At 35.0% G+C, this 26,668-nt stretch overlaps 1 protein-coding gene across 3 annotated transcripts in view; it reads left to right on the top strand.

Moving 5' to 3' along the window:
• The window catches only part of AGGF1 (angiogenic factor with G-patch and FHA domains 1), a 47,802-nt gene that overhangs the window by 5,269 nt on the left and 15,865 nt on the right, over window positions 1-26,668 (top strand). For all 3 annotated transcript variants that reach the window (XM_082457231.1, XM_082457230.1, XM_082457229.1), the window contains exons 4-8: window positions 363-527; window positions 2,824-3,012; window positions 16,939-17,269; window positions 18,263-18,374; window positions 19,200-19,251. In XM_082457231.1, the coding sequence (XP_082313357.1) occupies window positions 363-527; window positions 2,824-3,012; window positions 16,939-17,269; window positions 18,263-18,374; window positions 19,200-19,251 (849 nt within the window). The remainder of the gene's footprint in view (window positions 1-362; window positions 528-2,823; window positions 3,013-16,938; window positions 17,270-18,262; window positions 18,375-19,199; window positions 19,252-26,668) is intronic.

Here is a 26,668-nt window from a genome sequence, read left to right as displayed (position 1 = left end):
CTGTAATTATTGAAGAATCCAGATCATTTGTGTTAAAGAATATTTCAGTCTGTATTTTGTGGATTGCTTCCCTATGGTATTCCCTATGGTATTGCTTCCCTATGGTATTTATTTTTGAGTAATGGTCACTCACTTACTTCTAGTGTCTTCAAACTGGGTCAGAATTGAATTAACTGATACACTAATTCATATTTTTTAAAGTGGATCAAATTGTAATTGATAGCCATCCCTTTGCATTGCAGAAATTGAGGTCTTATTATTCAAAATAGTTTTTAGGTCTGTTTATTGTTTCAGATTCTGCTAACTTTTATATTGATATGAGGATGTTTTTGTCCTATTTGACACGATTGTATCATACCTAGGAGCCAGCATCTGTGTTAGCAACAGAAGATACACCCTTAGAAGGTTCATCACTAGCTGAAAGTTTGAGAGCTGCAGCAGAAGCTGCTGTATCACAGACTGGATTTAGTTACGATGAGAATACTGGATTGTATTTTGATCACAGCACTGGATTCTATTACGATTCTGTAAGTATCTCAGACCTTTTAATACTGTATGGTTGTGTTCTTAGCTGCTTGAATACCAAATATTAAACCCTAGGTTGACTTAAGATAAGCAGGGAGCTGCATGTAAAAATTGATTTAAAGCTATTTGGCAAGAGTAAAGATTTATAAAATAGCTTATGATACTATATTTCTGTGTTTATTTAATTAAATAAGTTAATTGTGTTATTATAGATTAATATTTTAGAGAGATCTAATAACCTTTTATATGTAAAGTAACATACAAAAATTTAGTGTATTTATTAATAAAAGGAGACAACTACATTTTGTAAAATGTTTAAGAACCTAAACTAAAAGGAAGTAATGTTAATTCTAGGCTTGGGGTAAGATTTTTTAAAAATTGTTTCAAATACTTATATCTTTATGAATCCATTTTAGACCACAGAGGAGTCTTTTTCTTAAAGTCTTTATAGCATGTTTATTATTAGTCATTGTTTTATATTTTGTGACTTTTAAACATTTCACTTTTAAAAAATCAATTTGTTAACAGTGAGAACTAGGGAATTAATATGGAATCAGAAATATAATGGACCACGGACTAGGACAAAACCAGAAAAGAAAGTTCTTGATTTATAATATAGTGTTATGACTGTTGAAGGTCTGGTATTTAATTGGATTTTTTCAGGTTTTGATGACAATGATGCTAGAAGTTATATACCTCAACTTCAGTGGTCTACACATATGATCTGGTCCTCAGAAATTACAGAATGTAGTGCCCCAAAGTAGAGCAGATATTCACCATTCCAGTTATTGGAACTATTATTGACTAGTCTAGGGAATGTAATGATAATAGTAAATATTTTAGTTAGATAAGGGATTTCATTAGCTTGTCAGTTTGTGCTTGGTATAGTACTTTGTAAATACTTTGTAAAAGAGGTTTTAATTTCACAGGAGTGTGCTAATTGACAGTGCTAATTAATACCTAGAAAATTAATGTTTAAACTCTTATTACCAAAGAAAATAGCTATTAATTACTTGGTTTCTAGAAAAATATGGAATTTCCAAGTATATGACATTAGTCTTTGTCATTCTTCTACCTTCTTTTCTGTAACTTTCTTCCTGACATCTATTCTGTAAATGCTTAATTACATTCTGCAGGTTGTGTCTCAGTGGAGTAGGGACTTCATTGTTTTGCCACTTTTATTGTGCTAGTTTTCATTTTATTTTAATTAATTTTCTTACATATTTGAAAATGTCTGTATTTTGGACTGAAAGACATAGCAGATTAAAAAGATTTGAGTTGTAGAAGTTCTGTTATCACTGGAAATAAAGATCAGAAAGCTTCCATTCAGTTTTTAGCTGAAGGAAAGATAGTGAGAATTCTAAATATTTTTGTAAGAGATCTACAAAATAAATTAAAGAAAATAAATTGCAATAGTATCAACAGTTAGAAAAATAAATTATTCTTTTTCAGGAAGCTTTACTTGCTTAATCTCAGTATATATCTTTGCAAGATGTTTCCAAGTCTGATCTGCATGGATTTATGATGTAAATAAGATACAGATGGTTCAATTAAATCTTGGTTATAGAGTACTGGCCAGTATCTAATAAATGCAGATGATTACATAATTTTATCTTTCTAGTTTTTATCCATAATTTACCAAAACTCTATATTGTAAGGCTGCTTTACTCTAAGTCTTATGTAGTTACTTAGTGTAGAATTAATTGATTAGTGAAGACAATTGTTTATTGATTTCTTTGTACAGAATGTTATATTGTAGTGTTCATGAGCTTAATTTTATTTTCAGATTTTTCTCCAGGATTTTGAAACATGAACATTGCAAGGCAAATCTTTGTTTTATGTCATTGAGAGGAGGGTTTAGGGGTTTATACTACCAAACCATTATCGTGTAATTATATGGAGAATGAGTCTGCAATTGCTTTTATATGGTCGGCTTTTTCTGATGCATACCTTAGTTTTCATGACTTCTAAAAGGTTTCTGTTGAACCATATGAAGTTGCTGTTTCTATAAGTAAAAAAATGGTCAAATATTGGCAATTTCATGAGACTTATTATAATATGTAAATGTATTCATTTTCCACACTAGGAAAATTAGAGCAGATATTGAATGGTAAAGTATTTTGGAAAATTACAAGCATTTTTCATTCTGTTATCTTTATTCATTTTTTCCAAAAAATACTATAGTTCTTAAAAGAAAATTTACTGTATTTGAATATATTTGTCATTTCTATTAAGTCTATTTTTCTATTTTATTTCATCTTACATGAATAGAACTTATTGTTTTCTTAACTTTGAAAGGAAAATCAACTATATTATGATCCTTCCACTGGAATTTATTACTACTGTGATGTGGAAAGTGGTCGATACCAATTTCATTCTCGAGTAGATTTGCAACCTTATCAGACTTCTGGCACAAAACAAAGTAAAGATAAAAAATTGAAGAAGAAAAGAAAGGAACTTGATTCTTCTACAACAAATGAGGAAAAGGTAATGTCATAATTTTTAAAATTTACATAATGATATCATAGTTAAGCCAAAATTTTTGATGAAACTGAAAATCATTTAGTAACTCTGTATTTTAAACATATTCATTACAATAACAAGATATCAGAATCTATCAACCAAGAAGCTTTCACATGGAGCAAACATGGACTTTTCACAAATTCTCAATCACTAGAAGTAGAAAAAATTTCTTAAAGTTTGAAGCAGGTAGATTTAGGGCAGATAAAATACTCCTGTGTTACATAATTTGGAAGAAGAACATTCATACCAGCTATTGATAAGTTGATGTCAGTGCACAATTCACAATAAAAGAAAAACACAGTTTGTAAGTAGGTGTAGGTAAAAGTTCAAAATTCTTAGTTGTGTTGAGCAATTTCTTCTTATGTTAGCAAACATTAAAAAAATCCATTGCTAGCAAATTCAGGATACATATATATTCATTAGTTTCAATTGGTATCTTTTGGGAAAATGTATTATTTGTATCAATAACCATAAAAATGTTCATATGCTTTAATTGGAAAAGTCTCATTTCTAGTTTGTAATTTAAAAAAAAATTCCAAAGAAAGAAACATTCCTTTGTATAGTTATACAGCAATATTTATAAGAATAAAAAAATGGATTTAAATGGCTGACAGTTATTGGTTAAGAAGATGATGGTACATATAAACTTCCAGTTACAAAGTAAATGAGTCACAGGGATGAAATGTACAGTGTGGGGAAAATAGTCAATAATAATGTAATATCTTTGTGTGGAAACATGGTAACTAGACTTGACATTGTGATCATTTTGTAATGCATAGAAATATTGAATTACTATATTGTGCACCAAGAACTGAGATAGTGTTATAAGTCAGTTACATTTGAAAAACAAATAAATAATCTCATAGAAGATGATACCAGATTTGTGGTTACCAGAGGCAGGGGGTGGGGAGAGGGGGATAGTTAGATGAAGGTAGTCAAAAGGTACAAACTTCCAGTTATAGGATTAATAAGTACTAGGGCTGTAATGTACAACATGATAAATACAGTTAACACTGCTGTAAGTTATATATGGAAGTTGTTAAGAGAGTCAATTCTGAGAGTTCTTATCACAAGGAAAAACATTTTTTAATTTTGTATCAAAATGAGATGATGGACGTTCACTAAACGTAACCATGGTGGTCATTTTTGATGTATGTAAGTCAAATCATTATGCTGTAAACCTTAAACTTCTGCAGTGCTGTATGTCAATTATGTCTTAATAAAAATGAAAGAAAAAAAGAACGAAAATGATAGTACATTTAATTGAAAAAACATTATTTAGTCATTCAGATGGTAGTTTATAAAGGCTGAGGGGAATTTTTAAAATACTTATGATACAATGTTAAATTGAAAGAAGGGAAGTAAAAAAATGTTATCAATGCTCTTATTTCTACTCCCTAAATAGAATTAGGTTGGTAGTTTACAGGCAGGAAAGGAGGCTTATTTGCTATATTGGCATTTTGTAAATTGTGGCAACTATTCAATACTTTTTACTCTTGATTTTTTTTTTTTTTTTTTGAAATACAGTTGAAGTACAATATTATGTTAGGTTCAGGTGTACTAAATAGTGATTTGACATTTGCATACGTTATGAAATGATCACCACCTTAAGTCTAGTAACCATCATGTTCCACATAAAAAGTTATTATATTATTTTTGACCATATTTCTTATGCTGTAAATTGTATTCCCGTGGCTTATTTATTTTATAACTGGAAAGTTGTACCTCTTAATCCCCTTCACTTCGTTTGCCCCCACTCCCAGCTCCCTCCCCTCTGGCAACCATCCAGTTGTTCTCTGTATCTATGAATCTGTTTTCCTTTTGTTTGTTTTGTTTTTTAGATTCCACATGTAAGTGAGATCATAAGGTATTTGCCTTTCTCTGACTTATTTCACTTAGCATAATGCCCTCTAGAGTCATTAATGTCTTTGCAAATGACAAGATTTCGTTTTTTATTTTTATTTTTTTTTTATTTTTTTATTTTTTTTTTAATTTTTATTTTATTTTATTTATTTATTTATTTATGGCTGTGTTGGGTCTTCGTTTCTGTGCGAGGGCTCTCTCCAGTTGTGGCAAGTGGGGGCCACTCTTCATCGCGGTGCGCGGGCCTCTCACTATCGCGGCCTCTCTTGTTGCGGAGCACAGGCTCCAGACGCGCAGGCTCAGCAGTTGTGGCTCACGGGCCTAGTTGCTCCGCGGCATGTGGGATCTTCCCAGACCAGGGCTCGAACCCGTGTCCCCTGCATTGGCAGGCAGATTCTCAACCACTGCGCCACCAGGGAAGCCCAAGATTTCATTTTTTAAATAGCTGAGTAATATTCCTGTGTGTGTGTGTGCGTGCACACGCCACATCTGTATCTATTTATCAATGGACACTTTGGTTGCTTTCATGTTGGCTGTTGTAAATAATGCTATGATGAACATTGGGGTGCATATATATTTTTGAGTTCATGTTTTTGTTTTCTTCTGGTAAATACGGAGAAGTGAAATTTCTGGATCATATGGCAGTTCTCTTTTGAATTTTTTGAGGAACCTTCATACTATTTTCCATAGCGGCTGAACCAATTTACAATACCACAAACAGTGCAAAAGGGTTCTCTTTTCTCCACATCCTTGGCAACACTTGTTATTTGTTGTCTTTTTGATAATAGCTTCTAGAACAGGTGTGAGGTGATAATCTCATTGTGGTTTTGATTTGCATGTCCCTCATGATTAGCAGTGTTGAGCATCTTTTCGTGTGGCTGTTGGCCATCTGCATTTCCTCTTTGCAAAAATGTCTATTTGTTCTTCTGCGCATTTTTTAATCGGGTTGTTTTTTTGATGCAAAGTTGTGTAAGCTGTTTATATATTTTGGATATTAACCCATTATTGCTCATATCATTTGCGAATACCTTCTCCCTTTCACTAGGCTGCCTTTTTGTTTTGTTTATAGTTTCCTTTGCTGTGCAAAAGCTTTTTAGTTTGATGTAGTCCCATTTGTTTATCTTTGCTTTTATTTTCCTTGACTGAGGAGACATATCCAAAAAAATATTCGTAAGACTGATGTCAAAGAGCATACTGCCTATGTTTTCTTCTAGGAGGTTTGTGGTTTCAGGTCATACATGTCTTTTTATACATATATATTCATATTTTTTTATTGAAGTATAGTTGATTTATAATGCATTAGTTTCTGGTGTATGGCAAAGTGATTCAGTAATATGTATATATATTCTTTTTCATATTTTCCATTATGGTTTATTACAAGATAATACAGTTCCCTGTGCTATACAGTAGGGCCTTGTTGTTCATCTGTTCTATATATAGTAGTTTGTATCTGCTAATCCCTAGCTCTTAATTTATTCCCTCACCCCCACCCCTTTGGTAACCATAAATTTGTTTTCTATGTCTGTGAGTCTGTTTCTGTTTTGTAAATAAGTTCGGGTCATGTTTTAGACTCCACATATAAGTGATATATGATATTTGTCTTTCTCTTTCTGACTTACTTCACTTAGGATGATAATCTCTAGGTGCATCCATGTGCTGCAAATGGCATGATTTCATTCTTTTTTTTTATAGCTGAGTAGTATTCCATTGTGTATATATACCACATCGTCTTTATCCATTCATCTGTCGATGGACATTTAGGTTGCTTCCATGTCTTGGCTGTTGTAAATAGCACTGCAAAGAACATTGGGGTGCATGTATCTTTTCGAATTATAGTTTTCTCCGGGTATGTGCCCAGGTGTGGGATTGATGGATCATATGGTAACTCTATTTTTAGCTTTTTAAGGAACTTCTATACTGTTTTCCATAGTGGCTGCACCAACTTATATTTCCATCAACAGTGTAAGAGGGTTCCCTTTTCTCCACACTCTCTCCAGCATTTATTATTTGTAGACTTTTTAATGATGGCCATTCTGACCAGTGTGAGGGGTTACCTCATTGTAGTTTTGATTTGCATTTCTCTGATAATTAATGAAGTTGAGTATCCTTTCATGTGCTTCTTGGCCATCTGTATGTCTTCTTTGGAGAAATGTCTATTTAGGTCTTCTGCCCATTTTTTGTTTTGGGTTGGTTGTTTTCTTGTTATTGAGTTGTGCGACCTGTTTGTATATTTTGGAAATTAAGCCCTTGTCAGTTGCATTGTATGCAAAGGTTTTCTCCCAGTCTGTGGGTTGTCTTTTTGTTTGTTTATAGTTTCCTTTGCTGTGCAAAAGCTTTTAAGTTTGATTAGATCTTGTTTATTAATATTTCTGTTGCCTTGGGAGACTGACCTAAGAAAACATTGCTACAGTTTATGTCAGAGAATGTTTCTCCTATGTTTCTCGTATGTTCTTCTCTAGGAGTTTTATGGTGTCATGTCTTATATTTAAGTCTTTAAACTGTTTTGAGTTTATTTTTGTGTAGGGTGTGAGAGAGTGTTCTAACTTCATTGATTTTATATGTGGCTGTCCAGCTTTCCCAACACCACTTGCTGAAAAGACTGTTTTTTCTCTATTGTATATTCTTTCCTCCTTTGTTACATTTAAGTCTTTAATCCATTTTGAGTTTATTTTTTGTGTTTGGTGTGAGAAAATGGTCCAGTTTCATTCTTTTGCACATAGCCGTCCAATTTTCCCATCACCATTTACTGAAGAGGCAATCTTTTCCCATTGTGTATCCTTGCCTCCTTTGTCATAGATTAACTTCCCATATAAGTGTGGGTTTATTTCTGGGCTCTCTATTCTGTTCCATTGATCTATGTGTCTTTTTTTGTGCCGGTACCATACTGTTTTGATTACTGTAGCTTTGTAGTATATTTTGAAATCAGGGAGCATGGTACCTCCAGCTTTGTTCTTCTTTCTTAAGATTGTTTTGGCTATTTGGGGTCTTTTGTGTTTCCTTACAAATTATAGGATTATTCTAGTTCTGCGAAAAGCACCATTGGTATTTTAATAGAGATTGCATTGAGTATTTAAATTGTCTTGGATATAGTATGGCCATTTTAACAATATTAATTCTCCCAGTCCATGAGCACAGTATATCTTTCCATTTGTTCCTCTTCTTTCCTCAATATTTTATAGTTTTCAGAATATGAGTCATTTTCCTCTTTGGTTAGATTTTTTTTTTTTTTTAATTCATCAATCCCTGAGCCTTATTTATTTATTTATTTTATTTATTTATTTTTGGCTGTGTTGGGTCTTCGTTGCTGCGTGCGGGCTTTCTCCAGTTGCGGCAAGCAGGGGCTACTCTTTGTTGCGGTGCGCGGGCTTCCCATTGCGGTGGCTTCTCTTGTTGTGGAGCACGGGCTCTAGGCACACAGGCTCTGTAATTGCAGCACGTGGGCTCAGTAGTTGTGGTGCGTGGGCTCTAGAGCGCAGGCTCAGTAGTTGTGGAGCCTGGGCTTAGTTGCTCTGCAGCATGTGGGATCTTCCCGGACCAGGGCTCGAACCCGTGTCCTCTGCATTGGCCATTGAGCCATGAGGGGAGTCCCTCTTTGGTTAGATTTATTCCTAGGTATTTTATTCTTTTTGGTGCAGTTGTAAATGGGATTGTTTTCTTTTTTAAAAAAAATATTTATTTCTTGATTTGGTTGCACTGGGTCTTAGTTGTGGCAGGCAGGGTTCTTAGTTGTGGCAGGCAGGGTCCTTAGTTACGGCTTGCGGGCTCCTTCGTTGTGGCACATGGGCTCCTTAGTTGTGGCAGGTGGGCTCCTTAGTTGTGGCTCACGGGCTTCTTAGTTGTGGCATGCAAACTCTTAGCTGTGGCATGCATGTGGGATCTAGTTCCCTGACCAGGGATCGAACCTGGGCCCCCTGCATTGGGAGTGTGGAGTCTTAACGACTGCACCACCAGAGAAGTCCCTGGGATTGTTTTCTTAATTTCTCTTGTAGTTTGTTGTTAAATGTGTAAAAATACAACAGGTTTCTGTATATTAATTTTGTATCCTGCAGCTTTACTGAATTCATTTGTTAGTTCTCACAGTTTTTTTGGTAGTGTCTTTAGGATTTTCTGTATGTTGTATAATGTCACCAGCAAACAGTGACAGTTTTACTTCTTCCTTTCTAGTTTGGATTCTTTTCTTTTTCTTGTCTGATTGCTGTGGTGAGGACTTCCAATACTGAGTTGAATAAATGTGACAAGAGTGAGCATCCTTGTCTTGTTCCTGATCTTAGAGGAAATGCTTTCAGCTTTTCACCATTGAGTATGATGTTGGCTGTGGGTTTGTCATATATGGCCTTTATTATGTTGAAGTACGTTTCCTTTGTACTCACTTTGTTTAGAGCTTATCATAAATGGATGTTGAATTTTGTCAAAAGCTTTTTCTGCATCTGTTGAGATGATCATGGTTTTTATTCTTGAGTTTGTTAGTGTGGTGTATTGTATTGATTGATTTGTGGGTATTGAACCATCCTTGCATTCCTGGGATAAATCCCACTTGATCATGGTATATGGTCCTTTTAATGTATTATTGAATTTGGTTTGCTGATATTTTCTTGAGGATTTTTGCATCTGTGTTCATCAGTGATATTGGCCTGAAATTTTCTCTTTTTGTCGTGTCTTTGGTGTTGGTATCAGGCTGATGCTGGCCTTGTAGAGAGTTTGGAAGTGTTCCTTTCTCTTCAACTTTTTTGAATAGTTAGAGAAAGATAGATTTGTTAACTCTTGTCTAAATGTTTGGTGGAAATCACCTGTGAGGCCATCTGATCCTGGACTTTTATTTCTTGTGAGTTTTTTGGATTACTGAATCAATTTCATTTGCAGTAAATGGTTTGTTCATATTTTCTATTTTTTCCTGATTCAGTCTTGGGAGACTGTGTTTCTCAGGGTTTATCCATTTTTTTCTAGGTTGTCTGTTTTATTGGCATATAATTGTTCATAGTAATCTCTTATTTTTTGTATTTCTGCCATATCAATTGTAACTTCTCTTTCTGATTTTATTTATTTGGGCCCTCTCTTTTGGTGATAAGTCTTGCTAAAGGTTTAGCAATTTTGTTTATTTTTTCAAAGAACCAGCTCTTAGTTTCACTGATCTTTTTTCTTTTTTTAGTCTCTACCATTTCTTTCTTTCTTTTTTTTTTTTTGCCACGCTGCGCAGCTTGCAGAATCTTAGTTTCCCGACCAGCGATCAAACCCATGCCCTCTGCAGTGGAAGCACAGAGTCCTAACCACTGGACCACCAGGGAATTCCCTGTATCATTTATTTCTGTTCTGACCTTTATTATTTCTTCTCTTAACTTTGGGGTTTTTTCTTCTTTTTCTAGTTCCTTCAGCTGTAAGGTTAGATTGTTTATTTAAGATTTTTCTTGTTTCCTGAGGTAAGCTTGTATTTCTATAAACTTCCTCTTAGAACTGCTTTTGCTGCATCCTATGGATTTGGGATCATTGTGTTTCCATTTTCATTTGTCTCCAGGTATTTTTCAGATTTCTTTTTTGAGTTCATTAGTGACCCATTGCTTGTGTAGTAGCATATTGTTTAGACTCCATGTGTCTGTGGTTTTTGCAGTTTTTTTCTTGTAGTGGATTTCTAGTTTCATACTGTTGTGATTGAAAACGCTGCTTAATATTTCAGTCTTAAATTTTTTTTAAATTTTAATTGAAGTATAGTTGATTTACAGTGTTGTACTAATTTCTGCTGAGTTATACACATCTATACATTCTTTTTTTTTTTTAATTCTTTTCCATTATGGTTTATCCCAGGAGACTGGATATAGTTCCCTGTGCTATACAGTAGGATCTTGTTTATCCATTCTAATTGTAATAGGTTGCATCTACTAACCCCAAACTCCCAGTCCATCCCTCTCCCTCCCTTCCTCCCCCTTGGCAACCACAGGTCTGTTCTCTATGTTTGTGAGTCTGTTTCTGTTTTGTAGATAGGTTCATTTGTGTCATATTTTAGATTCCACATATAAGTGATATTATATGGTGTTTGTCTTTGTCTTTCTGACTTACTTCACGTTGTATGATAATCTCTAGTTGCATCTCAGTCTTAAATTTCTTGAGACTTGTTTTGTGGCCTAGCATGTCATCACCATACAGAATGTTCCATGTTCACTTGAAACAAATGTGTATCCTGCTGCTTTTGGATGAAATGTTCTCTATGTATCTGTTAGTTTCATTTAGTCACGTGTAATTTAAGGCCAGCGTTTCCTTACTGTTTTTCTGTCTAGATGATGTCCATTGATGTAAGTGGAGTGTTAAAGTCCCCTACTATTATTGTGTTACTGTCAGTTTCTCCCTTTATGTTTGTTAGTATTTTCTTTATGTATTTAGGTGCTCCTGTGTTGAGTACGTAGATATTTACAATTGTTATATCTTCTTGTTGGCTTGATCCCTTTAGCATATAACATTCTTGTTTGTCTCTTTCGACAGTCTTTGTTTTACAGTCTGTTTTGTCTGATATAAGTATTGCTACCCCAGTTTCCTTTTTATTTCATTTGCATGGAATACCTTTTTCTATCCCTCACTTTCAGTCTGTGTGTGTCTTTAGATCTGAAGTGAGTCTCTTGTAGGCAGCATATATTATGTTTTTTTTTTAATCCATTCAGCCACTTTGTCTTTTAATTGGAGCTTTTAATCCATTTACATTTGAAGTAATTACTGATAGGTATGTGCTTACTGCCATTTTGTTCATTGTTTTTTGGGGGGAGTTCTGTAGTACTTTTTTGTTCCTTTTTTCTTTTGCTCTCTTCCCTTGTGATTTGATGACTACCTTTAAGTGTTATGTTTGGATTCCTTTCTCTTTTCTGTGTATGTGTTGTTGGTTTTTGGTAACCATGAGGTTCATATTTGACAACCTATATATATGTGATTATTTTAAGACGATTCCTGAAGTTTGAATGCATTCTAACTGCTTTACATTTTTAGTTTCGTTTCCCCCCACATCTGATGTTTTTGAGGTCATATTGTACGTTTTCGTTTTGTTTATCCCTTAACTGCTTATGTAGATATACATGATTTTACTACTTTCATCTTTTAGCCTTTCTACTAGCTTTATCAGTGGTTGATTTGCTATCTTTACTGTATGTTTACCTTTACCAATGAGATTTTTCCTTTCATAAGTTCCATATTTCTAGTTGTGGTCCTTTCTTTTCTACTTAGAGAAGTCCCTTTAACATTTCTTGTAAAGCTGTTTTAATGGTGCTGAACTCTTTTAGCTTTTGCTTGTCTGTAAATCTCTTTATCTCTCCTTCCAATCTGAAGGATACCCTTTCTGGGTAGAGTGTTCTTGGTTGTAGGTTATTTCCTTTCATCACCTTGAATATATGGTGCCACTCCCTTCTGGCCTGCAAAGTTCTGCTGAAAAGTCAGTGATAGCCTTATGGTAGCTCCCTTGTGGATAACTAGTTGCTGTCCCTTGTTGCTTTTAAAATTCTCTGTTTTTCTTTAATTTTTGCCATTTTAATTGTAATTAACCTCTTTAGATTCATCTTGTTTGGGACTCTATGGTTCCTGGACCTGGATATCTGTTTCCTTCCCCAGGTTAGGGAAGTTTTCAGCTACGATTTCTTCAAATAAGCTTTCTGCCCCTTTCTTTCTCTTCTCCTCCTGGGACTCCTGTATTGTGATTGTTAATATGCTTGATATTGTCCCAGAGGTCTCTTAAATTATACTCATTTTTTTAAATTCTATTTTTTCTTCAGCTTGAGTGATTTCTGCTATTGTTTTCCAGACTGCTGATCTGTTCCTCCGTATCATCTAATCTGTTGTCCCTTCTAGTTATATTTTTAATTTCAGTTATTCTATTTTTCAGCTCTGCTAGGTTCTTCTTCATATTTTCTAACTATTGAAATTTTATGTTCATTCATTCTTCTCCTGAGTTTGGTGAGCATCTTTATGATCATTACCTTGAACTCTTTATCTGGTAGATTGCTTATCTCCACTTTGTTTGTTCTTTTTATGAGGTTATGTCTTGTACCTTCATTTGGAACATATTCCTCTGTCTCCCCACTTTACCCAATTCTCTGTGTTTATTTCTGTGTGTTAGGTAGGTTGATTATGTTTCCCGTCTTGGAGAGACGGCCTTATTTAGGAGACCCCCTCTGGGGCCCCAGCAGCACACTCCTTTTTGGTCTCCAGAACCAGATGCTTTAGGGGTGTCCCCTATGTGGGCTGCATGTACATCCTTCTGTTGTGGTGGGGCTGATTACTGTGGGAGCACTGGTAGGCAGGGCTGGCCCCTGGCCTGGTTGGCTGTGAGGCCATGCCTTCTGTGGTGGCTGTAGGCCTACTAGAGGGTAGGGTAGCCTTCCTGTGAAGTTGGCTGCATGGTCTGGGGGGCTCAAGGCTGTTCCTGGTTCACTGGGGGTGAAGCTGGGTCCCCACATGGCTGTCTTTCTGGCAGGCCAGGGGTAGGGTTTGGGGCTTGTGCTAGCCTGCTGGTGGGCAGGGCTGGGGCGCCAGCACTAACAGACTAGAGGAAAATTCCAAAGTGGTGTGTTCCAGTACCAGTGTTATTGGGTAGAACAGACTCCCAAAAATAGCTGACCCAGGCTCCTTTCAAACTACTGCCTCAGTGTTGGGACATAGAGCATGTGACATTTTGCATGTGCCCTTGAGAGCAGAATCTTATTCCTGTATCCCTCTAGTTCTCCTGAACATAAACTCTGCTGGTTTTTCACAGCCAGACATTCTGGGGGCTCATCTTTCCAGTGCAAGACCCCTGGGCTGGGGACCCCATATGGGGCTCAGACTCCTCGCTCCTTGTAGAGGACCTCTGTGCTTGTGATATTCCTTCCATTTGTGGGTTGCCAGCATGGGGGTGTGGGTCTCCACCTGTCCTACCCATCTTGTGTGGTTCCTTTTGTTTGTTTGTTTCTTTTAATTTTTTAAAAAATTTTTATTGGTGTATAGTCCCTTTACAATGTTGTGTTTCCACTGTACAGCGAAGTGAATCAGCAGTACGTATACATATATCCCCTCTTTTTTGGATTTCCTTCCCATTTCGGTCACCACAGAGCATTGAGTAGAGTTCCCCGTGCTAGACAATAGGTTCTCATTAGTTATCTATTTTATACATAGTTTCAATAGTGTATGTATGTCAATCCCAATCTCCCAATTCATCCCACGCCCCACCCCGCTTTCTGCCTTGGTATCCATACATTTGTTTTCTACGTCTGTGTCTCTATTTCTGCTTTGTAAATAAGATCGCCTATACCAGTTTTTTCAGATTCCACATATATGTGATAATAAACGATATTTGTTTTTCTCTTTCTGACTGACTTCTGTCACTCTGTATGACAGTCTCTAGGTCCATCCATGTCTCTACAAATGACCCAATTCCCAATTTCATTCCTTTTTATGGCTGAGTAATATTCCATTGTATATATGTATCATGTGCTTACTTCTTTATGTCTTTAGTTGTGGAAAATCTTTTCTGCTAGTGTTCAGGTCATTCTCATAGATAGTTGCTCTGTAACTAGTTGTAATTTTGGTGTGTCTATGGGAGGAGGTGAGTTCAGTGTCTTCCTACTTCACCACCTTGGCCACCTCCCCTACTCTTGAAATTTTATCTCAATTCTCTATTTGATTTGGCTTTATTTCTCTTTTATTTTCACTGGCAATACCTAGGAATTGAAGATTATGTAACTAAAATACCAAAAATGATTTTTCTTTTTTTTTTAAGATCTCTTTTTTAGTGACGTCTACCTATTACCAGTGGTTGAACTGTTTGAAAGGATACATTATGAAACTACTTCTCCCTAACAAAGCAAAGAACATGTAGGTGTCCTCAAATGACCTTTCCTGACAAACTAGAGAATGAAATTTGAAAGCATTCTGTGAGATTTTGGTCCAGCTTAGCTCCCATAACTGTTCATCTTTACCATCCTTCAAAAATATATTAACTTCAGGACAGTGGCTTAAGAAAAATCCTGATGAAATTCTGAGAATTCCCAAAGGATTCTAAAAGGTAATTGTGAAGCATGGGAGGAAAGCAGTTAGGACATCCTCATCTTTTTCTTGAGTTTTAAGATGTTCTTGAGCCTCACTTTTTGAAAGTGTAGAGTATACAGAAGGAAGGAAGTAGGGTGAAGAGATTGCAGTAATAACTTGAAATATGCATATATGCTTAATGCCCACATGTAGGCCCCGGACCTTTCTTATATCTTAATGAATATTTATCTAACATTCTAGACTGACAAATAGTTTTTAAAAAGCAGTACCTCTTGCAATTTCACTCATTTTTCCTCTGCATGTATTGTCCTATAAGCAGTAGTAATAATAAAATATGTAAGATTGGAAACCGGTTTTTTTTTTTTTTAAAGCATATATAGATAGGGAAATTTTTTGGCCATAACTCACAGTGGCCTTTAAAGTTCCTCATAGTTTTTCATCTCCTTGTCCTCGTTCTTGTTCTTGGTGAGTTTATGTTGCTGGAAGTATGTATATTTATCTATCACACTGTGAGTGTTTAGCCAGTCTTCAAACTGAATTTATGCTGCTATTAAAAATGCGTGTTTAGGGACTTCCCTGGTGGCGCAGTGGTTAAGAATCTGCCTGCCAGTGCAGGGGACACAGGTTCGATCCCTGGTCTGGGAAGATTCCAAATGCCACGGAGTAGCTAAGCCTGTGCACGACAACTCCTGAGCCTGCGATCTAGAGCCCATGAGCCACAAATACTGAGCCCACGTGCCACAGCTACTGAAGCCCACGCACCTAGAGCCCATGCTCCGCAACAAGAGAAGCCACTGCAATGAGAAGCCCGCGCACCACAACGAAGAGTAGCCCCCACCCACTGCAACTAGAGAAAGGCCGCGCACAGCAACAAAGACCAACGCAGCCAAAAATAAATAAATTAATTAATTAAAAAAACAAACAAACACAAGTGTGTTTAAGATGCTCTCATATTTTATAAAGTAACAGCGGAACGTATGAATTCACTTCATCATGTTGCTCTAAGATAGAAAGAAAATTCAGACTGTGTTACAAACCAAAGGAAAATAACCCTCTGTTTCTTCTAAAGTTAAAATAATAGATTTGTTCATTTGTCCTAGGGTATGCCCAGTATGCATGTATAATAAATAATAAAAGGCTTATGCCAGGTAAGTTGGAATTTTGGAACAAAAGAGATGTAACTGATTCATCTGTACTTCTTTTGTATTATCAAACCAACTCTCTAATATATTAAATTTTAGCAAAACTTCAGTTCTGCTACATTAGGTACATTTGGACCTTTAAATCCCTGCTGTAATTAAAGCTAATTCTTTATGTTATGTATGTTGACTTGATAATTGGCTCAATGTTCAAAAAGAAAATTCAGGTTTAGTTGTATTCTCTAGGCCTGCACTGTTCAGCCAGCTCCATCTGGCTATTGAATACTTGAAATGTAGCTAATCCTAATTAAGATGCTTTCTAAGTGTAAACTGCACTCAATTTTGAAGACTTAGTACAGAAAATCCATGTAAAATATTTTGGTAATTTTTATATTGATTAAATGTTAATTTTATATATAATTAATAATATTTTGTAAGTACTGGGTTAGATAAAATGAATTTCACTGGTTTCTTTTTACCTTTTTAATGGCCCTACTAGACAATTTTAAAGTATAAATATAACTTGCATTTTATTTTTGACAGCATTGTTCTAGGCTGTCACATGTCCAAGCAATATGTGATGAGGGCCTGGACTGGGACAGTTAAGACACTGAAAATAGATAAGGAGAGAAAATTGGGATAAATTTCAAACAGAGTCTATAACACTTGGTAGTTGATTTCAAGTGGTGGTTAAGGAGATGTCAAAGACTTATGATTTGGATAAGTGGATGGTAATATCATTAACCAGGAAAGGGAACATGAGAGGAAGAGGCAGTAGAGATAATAGCTATTGTTACTTCACTGTACATATATCTTCACTAATTCATTGAAACATGTAGCATTAAATACAAGATGGTCATGTTTAAGAGTCTTCTCTCCTGTTCCCACCTCTTTCCAGAATTTGAATTCAGAAGATCAAAAAACATCAAGTATTGAACATATAAGCTGCAGTGAGGGAGAAGATTTTGCAAATGTGAAAAAGAAGGCCAAAATAGACATTCATTACAAAAAGAGTCCCCCCAAATATACTGTTCCAGTTAGCGCAAAGACTGTAGAATCTCCTCTTAATGAAAACATTTATAATTCGGCTTCATTTAAAGATGAGAAAATCATAGAGACTGATAGTGAGCCCGAAGAAGGTGAAATTACAGACTCTCAGACCGAGGACAGTTATGATGAAGACATTACCAGTGAAGACAATGTAACTGCAGAAGATACTGAAGATGAAGGTGAGTTAATGGCCATTATTTAATTTTACATAAATAACCAAGTATGGTCATTGTAAAAGTGCAAAACAGTTAAAAGTGTTAGTAACCCATATAATATATCTACCAAAAAGTGAGCTGATTGTTTTAAAGAGATTAATGACATTATTAAAAATTATAACTGCTTGGTTATTTTTCAAGAGTAGGATGTGAATAAATGACTAGTACTTGGATCCTGATGTTTGATTGCATTGTATGGCTTAGTCAGTAGAACACAAAACCAAGTTACCTACTTTCTAATCCTAAAGTAGGTACAAAGTCTATTTTAGTGGATTAGATAATTGTCCACTTTTGTAATTGAGGGATGGAAAGCAGTTGCCTTTAAAAAGAGTAGTCCATGAATTCAGCTTACATAGGTATTACGGTAAATCTAATATTTATTTTACTTGAGGATATAAAGATATACTTTTAAAACTCAGGATTTCATAATTGGTGTATATGAGCTTATTTTGTTCTTAATGGAATTTCCTCTTATTTTTTCTTAAAAAGGGCAGACTCAGTTTTTCTAACTTAATGTAAAAATGCTTTTTTGAGATACTTTCAAATTCCAAGACCTTAAAAAAGAGAGAGTTGATTATTTTATAATTGTGATAGGTGCTGAATATCTTTAGGTTGATCTTTTTATAAATTTATTTATTTTTGGCCACGTTGCACGGCATGTGGGATCTTAGTTCCCTGACTGGGGTCGAGCCTGTGCCCCCCTGCAGTGGAAGTGTGTAGTCTTAACCACTGGACCACCAGGGAAGTCCCATAGGTTGATCATTTTAAATTGGTAACATTGTTAAACCTTACTTACTGTGTATGTGATATAGCAGAATTTAAGAATGTTGTTTTAAACAGAATGAAGATTTTATCAATATATTTTTACTTTATGTATGCCTCCTACTCATCCCTATACATTTCTAATTTTTTCCCATAGCATTTGAATTAATATGTACACATTTCTTTCTTTGGCAGATGAAGAAAAAATTTGGCCCCCATGTATTAGAGTAATTGTAATTAGATCACCTGTGTTGCAGACAGGATCACTTTTTATCATTACAGCTGTAAATCCTGCTACAATTGGAAGGTAAAAATGTTTGTTATTATATTTGTGTATTTGTCTTATTCCAGTGGACTGTACTTTTCCTGAGCAGTTAATCATTAAATATGCATGGTACTTGTTGAATAGGCAAAAAGTGACATCCATGTCCCTCCCTTTTCCACTCAAAAAATATTCTGACACTTACCTTTTGTCACCTGCTTTTGGAAGACAATTGGAGATATAACCTCATTATCCCTAAAGGGGACTGCCTAGGTAAAGAGGTAAAATCTTGGTGATATGATACCTTCCACAGAGGTTTTTGTCATTTTCTTATCTTTTGTATTGCTTTTTTTAGGTTTAAATTACTTAAACCCACCATTGACCTCCTCTGATTCTTTTCCTTTACCCCTTTGTAATTCAGCCAGCTTGGTAGAGAGGTAGGTTTTAATCATGAGTAGGATAATTTCCTTTCTTCCCAACTGGAAAGGTAATGTATCTTTAATTCAGGTTCCATGCGATATCTTAATTTTAAATTCTTAGAAATAGTATACTTTTTTTACATGTAGTAATAGAAGTGGAAACAGTCAACAGGTCTGGAAAAAGTGATTGACATTAGTACAAAGGATATTTTGTCTCACTGGATGTTTACTAGCCTGTGACAGATGTACCAAAGAGTAAAAGTAATTCTGGAACCTTCTTTCAAACAGGAAATTAGAGTAGCATTATGGAAACCAGATTTAGTGTGATAGAGAGACTTATATTTTAACATTATCTTTTAAAACAAAAAAACTTATCTTCAAAAAAATTCTTTAAGTGCTACATTTATGTATGCTTCAAAAATAATTAAAGGCATTTTACTTAACTCTGCAGAGAAAAAGATATGGAGCATACTCTCCGAATCCCTGAAGTTGGTGTCAGTAAGGTAAGCTCTTTGATTTTTCAGTTACAGCCCCCTAGATGTGATTTTGTAAATCATCATTATGGCAGAAAGCTTAGGATTTTTCCCATTAAAAAGAAAGGTTAATAGTTAATATAGTAATGGTAATGAAAGCAATGCAGATTTGTTTATTCCACTGCTTGAGAAAATAAAAATTCTCTTTCACAATTTGGATGAGCTAAAATTATGTTTAATTTTTAACAGTCTGGTGCAGGAGTAGAAAATGTGGATTAATTTAAGTATTAAAGTAATACCCATTTAACAAATATTTATTGAATGAAATAAATACGCTAGATATTATAGCAGTTCAAAAATAAATCAGACCTGGATTCAGGCTACTTTAGTGCATGGTTACTTTGAGTCCAGGGTATTTTCCAACTCAAGAACAATCTATCCTCTACCATCCAAGGCTTTCCATTTATAGCTTTTCCTAGTTGCGTCTCTAATGGTTTCAGGAAAAAGAGTAGTCGGGTTTTTCAAAACAAACAATAAGAACAGTTGCAGCTTAAGTTACAAGGTTTAGCTACCAAAACTCTCATTTATCTTTTTTCTTTACTATATTTTCTGTACTTTTCCCCCCTCCCTTTTCTGACTGTTACCTTTTTTCTTTTTTTTTTTTGACCTTTCATCATCCCCATTTTGTTTCTATTTAATGGACTATAATATAATTCTAACATATGTATTTTTTGTGATTTTTGTCTTTTTGGAATGAAATTTGTTTTCCCATTATTAGTTTGAAAGTCTAGTTATTTTTACTTTGTACTCATTCAGAGGGAAGGAAATCCTCGTAATCCTAACTCTGACCAAGTTATCTTTCTTTTTTACCTTCTTATGACCCTTGATTCTTCTGCCTCCAAAGAAAACCCAATCTGTAACTTAAGTAGCAAAGACGTCCTTCTCCCACTTCAGTCTAAAATGTAGGTAGTTCTCTGGTGGCATTTCTGCTTTTTCTTTTAAACAAACATGTCCACTGGTGGGATAGATGATTTGTTAGCTGTGTGAAATCAGTTTGACAATATATATCACACATACCCAGGTATATGAAAAAATTAAAAAAAACCCCACATACTTCATATTAATATTAGGGGGAAAACAGAAATGAATATTTAACGAATGGATAGGAAAGGACCTTCTAAGTTTAAAAAAAAGGAAAAAAATCACAGAGGACAAGGTAATACTGAATAATTTAAGTTTGAAGTTCTTTATTTGTTAAATAAATTTAAAAGGCAGACTAGGACAGTCAGATCTGATAAAATATATATCCTTTATATTTTAAAAGCTCATACAAATTCATTTTTTCAAACCGCGCTGTGAGTAAATGAGAGAAGGACATAAGTAATTCACAGTAGGGGAAATATGGTTAATATGTGAAAACCATTCAATATTTGTAGTAATTTAAGAAGTACAAATGAGACCAAGATGTCAGTTTTCATTCATCCTATTTATTAAATATCATTCCTGTTGAGAGCATAATTTAGAAAGCTCTTTGGAATAAGGTTTCAGGTCAAAAGACTTGAAACTATTTAAACTCTTTGATATAGTTATTATGATTCTAAACAACCCAATTGAAAGAAATGTACGAAGGACATGAAGAGAAAATTTACAGAAGAGGAAACCCAAATGGCTAATAAATATAAGAAAAGGTTTCAGTCTCAGCAGTAATAAGGAAAATGCAAATTAAAATCACAGTGATGAGATTAATTTCACACCTGTTATGTTTGCAAAAACTAAAAATTCTGACAATACAAAGTGTTGTTTAAGAGTACATGGAGCAACAAGAATTCTTATAGATTGGTGTGGAATATAAATTGGTCCAACCACTTTGGAAAATGATAATGGCAGTATCAAAGTTTAAGGTTTGCATATACTGTGGCTTAGCAGTTTCATTCCTAAGTGTATATCCCAGAGAAACCCTCGTATTGTCCACAAGAAGGGTGCATATACAAGAATGTTCATAGAAGCATTTTGAAAAATAGTAAAACCTTGGAAAAAACCTGGATGTCGGCATCAGAAGAATGTGTAGAAATATGTAGAACACGTAGTGGTACAGCCATACAATGGATTACCATTCAGCAAAGTAGCACAACTATGCACAACAGCTAGATATACTTCACAACATAATATTAAGCCAAAGAAGCAAGATAAAAGAAATATATACTCTTAGCATAAATTTGTCAGAACTCATCAAACTGTACATTTAAGAACTATGAATTTCCTGTCTATAAACTGTCTCAATAAAAAATTCATAGTGTGATTCCTATTTATATCAAGTTCCAAACAAGACAAAATGAACATAATTTTTATGGATATATACATATATGGTAAAAGTATAAAGAGATACATCATGATTAAATAAACATCAAACCTCTGAAAGAAAGGGTGGAGGATAGAGTGAAGTACACGTCAGTGGATAATAATTTATTTTCTTTTAAGTATCTGAGGCAAATATAACAAAATTTATTAAAGCTGGATCATGGGTAGACATTTTTCAGTATATTCTTTTGTATGTTTGAACAATTTTATAAGTTTATACTTATGAAACTTTTTAAGAACTTTATTGAGATATAGTCTACATACCGTATATTGTTTACCCATTGAAAGTGTGTAATTCAGAGGATTTTAGTGTATTCACAGTTGTGTAACCATCGCCACAGTCAATTTTAGAACATTTTGATCACCATGAAAAGAAACATCATACTCAATAGTGATCACTCCCCATTTCCACCTGACCTCCACACCCCTAGGCAACCACCAGTCTACTTTCTGTCTCTGTGGATTTGCCTGTTCTGCACATTTCATATAAATGGAATCGTATAATATGTAGTCTTTTGTAACTTTTTTTTTTTAACATCTTTATTGGAGTATAACTGCTTTGCAGTGTTGTGTTAGTTTCTGCTGTATAACAGAGTGAGTCAGCTATATGCATATGTATATCCCCATATCCCCTCCCTCTTGTGCCTGTCTCCCACCCTCCCTATCCCACCCCTCTAGCTGGTCACAAAGCACCGAGCCGATCTCCCTGTGCTATGCAGCTGCTTCCCACTAGCTGTCAGTTTTACGTTTGCTAGCGTATATATATCAATGCTACTCTCTCACTTCGTCCCAGCTTACCTTTCCCCGTGTGCTCAACTCCATTCTCTACGTCTGTGTCTTTATTCCTATCCTGACCTTAGGTTCATCAGAACCATTTTCTTTTTTTTTTTTTTTTGATTCCATGTATATGTGTTAGCATACGGTATTTGTTTTTCTCTTTCTGACTTCACTCTGTATGACAGACTCTAGGTCCATCCACCTCACTACAGATAACTCAATTTCATTTCTTTTTATGGCTAAGTAATACTCCATTGTATATATATGCCACATCTTCTTTATCCATTCATCTGTAGATGGACACTTAGGTTGCTTCCATGTCCTGGCTATTGTAAATAGAGCTGCAGTGAACATTGTGGTACATGACTCTTTTTAAATTATGGTTTTCTCAGGGTATATGCCCAGTAGTGGGATTACTGGGTCATATGATAGTTCTATTTTTAGTTTTTTAAGGAACCTCTATACTGTTCTCCATAGTGGCTGTATCAATTTACATTGCCACCAACAGTGTAAGAGCGTTCCCTTTTCTCCACACCCTTTCCAGCATTTAATGTTTGTAGATTTTTGATGATGGCCATTCTGACTGGTGTGAGGTGATACCTCATTGCAGTTTTGATTTGCATTTCTGTAATGATTAGCGATGTTGAGCATCCTTTCATGTGTTTGTTGGCAATCTGTATATCTTCTATGGAGAAATGTCTATTTAGGTCTTCTGCCCATTTTTGGATTGGGTTGTTTGTTTTTTTGATATTGAGCTGCATGAGCTGCTAGTAAATTTTGGAGATTAATCCTTTGTCAGTTGCTTCATTTGCAAATATTTTCTCCCATTCTGAGGGTTGTCTTTTTGTCTTGTTTATGGTTTCCATTGCTGTGCAAAAGCTTTTAAGTTTCTTTAGGTCCCCTTTGTTTATTTTTGTTTTTATTTCCATTTCTCTAGGAGGTGGTTCAAAAAGGATCTTGCTGTGATTTATGTCATAGAGTGTTCTGCCCATGTTTTCCTCTAAGAGTTTTATAGTGCCTGGCCTTATATTTAGGTTATTAATCCATTACGAGTTTCTTTTTGTGTATGGTGTTAGGGAGTGTTCTAATTTCATGCTTTTACATGTAGCTGTCCAGTTTTCGCAGCACCACTTATTGAAGAGGCTGTCTTTTCTCCATTGTATATTCTTGCCTCCTTTATCAAAGATAAGGTGACCATATGTGCGTGGGTTTATCTCTGGGCTTTCTAGCCTGTTCCATTGATGTGTATTTCTGTTTTTGTGCCAGTACCATACTATCTTGATTACTGTAGCTTTGTGGTATACTCTGAAGTCAGGGAGTCTGATTCCTCCAGCTCCATTTTTCTTTCTCACAATTGTTTTGTCTATTCGGAGTCTTTTGTGTTTCCATACAAATTGTGAAATTTTTTGTTCTAGTGCTGTGAAAAATGCCATTGGTAGTTTGATAGGGATTGCATTGAATCTGTAGATTGCTTTGGGTAGTATAGTGTTGATTCTTCCAATCCAAGAACATGGTATATCTCTCCATCTGGTTGTACCATCTTTAATTTCTTTCATCAGTGTCTTACAGTTTTCTACATACAGGTCTTTTGTCTCCTTAAGTAGGTTTATTCCTAGATATTTTATTCTTTTTGTTGCAATGGTAAATGGGAGTGTTTTCTTAATTTCACTTTCAGATTTTTCATCATTAGTGTATAGGAATGCAAGAGATTTCTGTGCATTAATTTTGTATCCTGCTACTTTACCAAATTCATTGATTAGCTCTAGTAGTTTTGTGGTAGCATCTTCAGGATTCTCTATGTATAGTATCATGTCGTCTGCAAACAGTGACACTTTTACTTCTTTTCGAATTTGGATTCCTTTTATTTCTTTTTCTTCTCTGATTGCTGTGGCTAAAACTTCCAAAACTATGTTGAATAATAGTGGTGAGAGTGGGCCACCTTGTCGTGTTCCTGATCTTAGTGGAAGTGGTTTCAGTTTTTCACCATTGAGAATGATGTTGGCTGTGGGTTTGTCATATATGGCCTTTATTATGTTGACGTAGGTTCCCTCTGTGCCTACTTTCTGGCATATCATAAATGGGTGTTGAATTTTGTTGAAAGCTTTTTCTGCATCTATTGAGATTATCGTATGGTTTTTATCATTCAGTTTGTTAATACTGTGTGTCACACTGATTGATTTGCATATACTGAAGAATCCTTGCATTCCTGGAATAAACCCCACTTGACCATGGTGTATGATCCTTTTAATGTGCTGTTGGATTCTGTTTGCTAGTATTTTGTTGAGGAATTTTTGCACCTATGTTCATCAGTGATATTGGCCTGTAGTTTTCTTCCTTTGTGACAAATTTGTCTGGTTTTGGTATCAGGGTGATGGTGGCCTTGTCAAATGAGTATGGCAGTGTTCCCCCCTCTGCTATATTTTGGAAGAGTTTGAGAAGGATAGGTGTTAGCTCTTCTCTAAATGTTTGATAGAATTTGCCTGAGAAGCCATCTAGTCCTGGGCTTTTGTTTGTTGGAAGATTTTTAATCACAGTTTCGATTGGTCTGTTTATATTTTCTATTTCTTCCTGGTTCAGTCTCGGAAGGTTGTGCTTTTCTAAGAATTTGTCCATTTCTTCTGGGTTGTCCATTTTATTGGCATAGAGTTGTTTGTAGTAATCTCTCATGATCCTTTGTATTTCTGCAGTGTCAGTTGTTACTTCTCCTTTTTCATTTCTAATTCTGTTGTTTTGAGTCTTCTCCCTTTTTTTCTTGATGAGTGTGGCTAATGGTTTATCAATTTTGCTTATCTTCTCAAAGAACCAACTTTTAGTTTTATTGATCTCTGCTATTGTTTCCTTCATTTCTTTTTCATTTATTTCTGATCTGATCTTTATGATTTCCTTCCTTCGGCTAACTTTGGGGTTATTTTGTTCTTCTTTCTCTAGTTGCTTTAGGTGTAAGGTTAGGTTGTTTATTTGAGATGTTTCTTGTTTCTTGAGGTAGGATTGTATTGCTATAAACTTCCCTCTTAGAACTGCTTTTGCTGCATCCCGTATGTTTTGGGTCGTCGTGTTTTCATTGTCATTTGTTTCTAGGTAATTTTCTATTTCCTCTTTGATCTCTTCAGTGATCTCTTGGTTATTTAGTAGCGTATTGTTTAGCCTCCATATGTTTGTATTTTTTACAGTATTTTTCCTGTAATTGATATCTAGTCTCATAGTGTTGTGGTCGGAACAGATACTTGATACGATTTCAATTTTCTTAAATTTACCAAGGCTTGATTTGTGACCCAAGATATGGTCTATCCTGGAGAATGTTTCATGAGCCCTTGAGAAGAAAGTGTATTCTGTTGTTTTTGGATAGAATGTCCTCTATAAATATCAATTAAGTCCATCTTGTCTAATGTGTCATTTAAAGCTTGTGTTTCCTTATTTATTTTCATTTTGGATGATCTGTCCATTGGTGAAGGTGGGGTGTTAAAATCCCCTACTATTATTGTGTTACTGTCGATTTCCCCTTTTATGGCTGTTAGCATTTGCTTTATGTATTGAGGTGCTCCTGTGTTGGGGCATAAATATTTACAGTTGTTATATCTTCTTCTTGGATTGATATTTTGATCATTATGTAGTGTCCTTTTTTGTCTCTTGTAATAGTCTTTATTTTAGAGTCTATTTTGTCTGATATGAGGATTGCTACTGCAGCTTTCTTTTGATTTCCATTTGCATGGAATATCTTCTTCCATCCCCTCGCTTTCAGTCTGTATGTGTCCCTAGGTCTGAAGTGGGTCTCTTGTAGACAGCATATGTATGGGTCTTGTTTTTGTATCCATTCAGCCAGTCTATGTCTTCTGGTTGGAGCATTTAATCCATTTACATTTAAGGTAATTATCAATATGTATGTTCCTATTACCATTTTCTTAATTGTTTTGAGTTTGTTTTTGTAGGTCTTTTCCTTCTCTTGTGTTTCCTTCCTAGAGAAGTTCCTTTAGCATTTGTTGTAAAGCTGGTTTGGTGGTGCTGAATGCTGTTAACTTTTGCTTGTCTGTAAACATTTTAATTTCTCCATCAAATCTGAATGAGGTCCTTGCTGGGTAGAGTAATCTTGTTTGTAGATTTTTCCTTTTCAGCACTTTAAATATGTCCTGCCACTCCCTTCTGGCTTGCAGAGTTTCTGCTGAAAGATCACCTGTTAACCTTATGGCGATTCTCTTGTATGTTATTTGTTGCTTTTCCCTTGCTGCTTTTAATATTTTTTCCTTGTATTTATTTATTTATTTATTTATTTATTTTATTTATTTATTTTTTCTTTTTTTTAAATTTATGGCTGTGT

This window comes from Balaenoptera physalus (genome assembly GCF_965194825.1).
Source record: "Balaenoptera physalus genome assembly, chromosome: 3".
In the NCBI taxonomy this organism is placed as follows: Eukaryota; Metazoa; Chordata; class Mammalia; order Artiodactyla; family Balaenopteridae; genus Balaenoptera; species Balaenoptera physalus.
Note: the sequence above shows the minus strand (reverse complement) of the source record. Positions and strands in the feature narration are given on the sequence as shown.